The 5,067-nt window shown below is 41.6% G+C and overlaps 1 protein-coding gene across 1 annotated transcript; it reads left to right on the top strand.

Annotated features, from left to right (window-relative positions):
• The first annotated feature begins 1,413 nt into the window (after positions 1 to 1,413).
• htr1d (5-hydroxytryptamine (serotonin) receptor 1D, G protein-coupled) lies at positions 1,414 to 2,568 on the top strand. Its single transcript, XM_076108267.1, has one exon. The coding sequence runs from the start codon at positions 1,414 to 1,416 to the stop codon at positions 2,566 to 2,568; it is 1,155 nt and encodes a 384-aa protein (XP_075964382.1).
• The last annotated feature ends 2,499 nt before the right edge of the window (positions 2,569 to 5,067 follow it).

Here is a 5,067-nt window from a genome sequence, read left to right as displayed (position 1 = left end):
ACAAAAATGTATTTTATGAAATTATCTAATTAAAATTGAATTAAATAATTTTGTCTGTTGTCTCTTTTTAAAATATTTATATTATAATATGCACAATATTTTATATATTTGCAGTCAATCCAAAACCACTAGGCAACCAGAACGCCCCATAAGTGTACTGTGAACTATTACATTAGCAAAAGCAGTTGCTATGTCAGAAAATACAAATTTACACCATGATCTGAAATTATATTATTAGTATTAGTTGCTTTAATGTTTAGAATTGATGTACATTTGATACCTTTGTAAAGCCCAGCTGTTGTGATTAGTCTAGTGTTAATAGCAAAGCAAACTGGTTATGACTTGACTGGTTAACCTTTGGTGAAATGTTTTATATTTACCTAACCTGGAGATTTCAGTCTTACAACAAATGTAAATAAATGAACACAACTGATGGAGATGTGGGTGTTAAGTCCGTGTATCAAGTCATAATGTTCCATTTAGAGGTTGAGTTTATTGCCCCTTGTGTGTGGGCTTTCTCATGTGGGAGGTTTGTTTGTGTATTCATGTATTCAGCATGAGGGAGGGGATGATGCTAAAGTTGAATATAACTAATCTTCTTTCATATTTCTCACTTTCATTTGTCTCCCCTAGGTTGAACATGCTGCAGAGGATGCTTCATGACAAAACGTTTGCTATGTTGTATGGACGCTACAACTGACATTTCTTACACCGGGAACCTGAAAAAGCTTTGTGAACGCTGCATTTTAGCAAACTTCTATACAACTGAAAAACACTCTATGGATATGAAACAATTATCCGCAGGACGACTAGATTATTTTCCTCGTCTGCATCATTTAACTGTAATGTTCCGGCTTTCCAATACCATCAAAGACACGAAAAGCAGCCGAGTATCAGCACAAACCCCAATTTAGACGGCTTCCCGTGGACATGTGAACAACAGGAGCGAACCTTGTGTGTCTGTCGTCACATCTTCCTACACGCTGCTCCCCGCTTAGCTTCACTGAAAAGGAGGAGCCCATTAAAGTATTTAATAGAAAGTTTTGTCAGAAGGTGCTGTTGCTAGCTGGCTGCTGGTTGGAGATGAGATAAGAGAGAAAAAGAGTGCCTGTCTGAATACCAATTAGGATTCGTCTCTCTTGCAGCTACACCAGTAAGAGAAATCAATATTAGAGAGGCGAAATAGACAAATTAGCCGGCTTCAATTACAGGAACATTAGCTGTGGATGGAATTGGATGTTTGCTGAAGGTTGATATGAAATTAAGGTGTAAATATGAAACACGCTTCTGCATTTGCTACAGACAAAACCAACAGTGCCACGCCACTGTACAGCCTGCCCAGTGCCATGCCTGAACTGACGTGGTGAGGCTGGTTTAAACCCGGGAGAAAGGTTTAAAAGGAGCAGAGGCGACATGGAGCTTGATAATAGCTCTCTGGACTACTTTACCAGCAACTACACAGAGACACCCTACACTACACCTCCACCCTGGAGCGAGGCCACGATACTCGGCTTCCAGATCTCCCTGTCTGCACTACTAGCTGTCGTCACCCTGGCTACCGTGCTCTCAAACGCCTTCGTCATCGCCACCATCTTTCTAACCAGGAAGCTCCACACACCGGCCAACTTCCTGATCGGCTCCCTCGCCGTCACCGACCTGCTGGTGTCTATTTTAGTCATGCCGATCAGCATCGTCTACACTGTCAGCAAGACCTGGTCGCTGGGGCAGATTGTTTGTGACATCTGGCTGTCGTCTGACATCACCTTCTGCACGGCCTCCATCTTGCACCTGTGTGTGATCGCATTGGACCGCTACTGGGCCATCACAGACGCGCTGGGGTACACAAAACGCCGCACCATGCGCCGGGCGGCGATCATGGTTGGGGTGGTGTGGGTGATCTCCATATCGATTTCCATGCCTCCACTTTTCTGGCGGCAGGCCAAAGCCCACGAGGAGCTGACAGAGTGCATGGTGAATACAGATCAGATCTTCTACACCCTATACTCCACCTTCGGCGCCTTCTACGTCCCCACAGTGCTTCTCATCATCCTCTACGGACGGATCTATGTTGCCGCCCGCTCCCGCATCTTTAAGACGCCATCGTGCTCGGGGAAACGTTTCACCACAGCGCAGCTCATTCAGACATCTGCGGCCTCCTCTCTCTGTTCTCTTAATTCTGCCTCCAACCAGGAAGCACACCTACACTCTCTCAATGCGGGAGGTGGGGGAGGAGGAGGGGCAGGGTCGCCTCTGTTCATGAATAGTGTGAAAGTGAAGCTGGCAGACAGCGTGTTGGAGAGGAAACGTCTGTGTGCGGCTCGGGAGAGGAAAGCGACCAAGACACTGGGCATCATCCTGGGCGCTTTCATCGTCTGTTGGCTCCCGTTCTTTGTGGGCACGCTCGTCATGGCCATATGTAAAGAGTGCTGGTTTGATCCTGTGCTTTTTGATATATTTACCTGGCTGGGATACCTGAACTCCCTCATCAATCCTGTTATCTACACCGTATTCAACGATGAGTTCAAACTGGCTTTCCAAAAACTCATCAAATTCAGACGGTTCACCTGAAAAAAAAAACGTATTAAAACTCTCTTGGAAAACAGCAAGCGAAAAAGAGCAAACTACATGCGGACTAGATGATAATGATAATGGAAGTACTGACATTTAAATGTCCCATCTTGTGAACACATGCTAATTGTGATCTATTTTTGTTTTTATATCAAACAGCTCTGTGCCATAGCTCTTTAGATAGCATATCCTTAGATTTATGCATGCATGCTAAAAAAGAGAAAATCTTGAGCCCGAAGAATTGTGTAACTCATCTTAAAAATACATAGAAAGAAGATTTGAGGTCTATTTCATGTCACAGGGACACAAAAGCAGATGTAACAGTATGGAAAGAGCAAACTAAGAGAGACTGGATTGAATCCAGCGCAAATGAAAAGCCATGAAATACATGTCGTCTTAATCTTTGTGTCATTCTGTATGCTGCTGCTTCCATATAATGTGTCTGTGGTACAGCAAAGTACTTAGAAAGACTGCAAAACTATTGAGATTCAGTATGTGTCGCAATATATGCAATTATATTTGAAAGTGGTGTGCTATACCTTTGTGTGTGTGTGTGTGTGTGTGTGTATGTGTAAAGTACAGTTACTTTACCGTAATATATGCGTGTTTGAGGAAGGCAGGATTGTCAAGTGTTTGACATTTATACATGCTCTTCTCTAGCCAGGCTCGTCTCGTCGTTGTAGAGACAGAAATGGAAACGGCATATTCACTCTGCCTCTGAATTTTAAGTAACAGCCAACACCATAGCAACAAATACACCCTTTCAAAAACGTTATGAAATGATACGCTCGAGCGAAAGGGACAAGGTAGGAGAGAATGATAAGAGTCACGGCTACGGAGGGCAATTTGAGACACATTGAGTGATTTAACGTGTTTGTTTTGTTAATGCTTGTTTTTCAGTTATGTGAAAGAAGGTCATTGGAAGGAAAGCTGATTCACTGGTGTTAAAAATGACAATGACAAAGAAGGACCTGGCTAATGTCAGTGTTTTTATTACCGTCTACGTAAAGCTGCTATTTTTTTGGGGGCTTACAGGATGCAAAAAAAATGTCTATGAGAGATGGAACTCAAAGTTTAAAGATAATAATAATAATTTGATAAGATTTGATGAACAACTGATGAGCGACTAAATATCCACTGTCACAATTTGAATCAACTCAGCAACTCTTAGCCGTAGTAACAGTAGTAATAATACGGTGTTGGCCTTGACCTTATACAATGTTTGAAGCTGATGTCTGTCTTGATGGTGAACAACAAGCAACCAAGCCTAGAAAACTGATCCGTACCACCGTGTCACGATTGACACACTGCTATAGGGCACATATTAAATGACTTAAAAATAATATATATATATATCAAGACAAGATGAGAAACCACATGGTGGGTTATTCGCTGCATGTTTCTTTTAAGATATTATCTTAACGTGAAAGCTGTGGTTAACTTTTTACGTGTGACGAGCAAAGAGAAATTCCATCAAATTAAGTAATTTCAAACAATACTTTGAAACAATGAAGAAGTGCTGAGTGAATTTAAGAAATGAATAAGTTTAAGGCAGACACATTAAAGAGAGCATACACGAGCTCAGCTTAGAAACAAAAGATCTCATTGGTGATGAGTGTAAAAAAAACATGTAACTTGAATTGCTATACATTTACTGCAGGTCAATTTAGTCATTCATCTGTGGAGTACTTGGAAAATATGTTTCATCAATAATGTACACACTAGATCTTAAAGTCGAGACTTTAAATGTAAGAAGAGGAGACAAAGCAGGAGTCAAAGGGTTGAAGTTGGATGATCTCCATGTTTGTCCACTGGAGTGGTCACAGTTCAGTGTGTGTGTGTGCCAGCTGCCTCAGATATCCTGCAGGCATCAGTTCAAGAGGCTGGTGGCGGGAATATGAGTCAAAATGAATACGATGAATCTTTATTCAGGCCGGTAAGATGCAGAAACGAGGAAATCACTGAAAAGACATGCAAACTATTTAGTTTGGGTAAGAGATGCGCCTTTGCTAATGACTCAGTCCACAGACGCACATCAGACCGGAGTGAACCATCGCCAACTCTGGAGCAAGAACATTAGTGACCCAATGGACCTCCACTTGTTTCTGCCATCAATTCTTAATGTCTGTGTATATTTACATATATACATACATCTCTGTGATACCATGACTCTCTCCACTGGTCTGCAAATTACAGATGGATGAACCAGTGGAGTGGACAGTCTTTCAGATAGTCAGTGCTGGATCAGATTTAATTCAGTTCACATGAAATAGAACTGAAGACCACCTCAGAAAACTCACAATAAATGTATTATTAATGTGCAATTTGTTTGTTTCCATATCCAAAGAGAACTGTGGTCTTAACATGTATCGGCTGTATTGTCATGAAATCTGCTACGTACGTTCATGTCCCTCTCAGGATGAATCATCATAACGTTGGTGATCCCATAACTTTTCATCAAGTACAATAATCATTCAAATTTAACATGTCTTAAACCTT

This window comes from Anarhichas minor, unplaced genomic scaffold (assembly GCF_050575085.1).
Source record: "Anarhichas minor isolate MPS153535 unplaced genomic scaffold, ASM5057508v1 ptg000040l, whole genome shotgun sequence".
In the NCBI taxonomy this organism is placed as follows: domain Eukaryota; kingdom Metazoa; phylum Chordata; class Actinopteri; order Perciformes; family Anarhichadidae; genus Anarhichas; species Anarhichas minor.
Note: the sequence above shows the minus strand (reverse complement) of the source record. Positions and strands in the feature narration are given on the sequence as shown.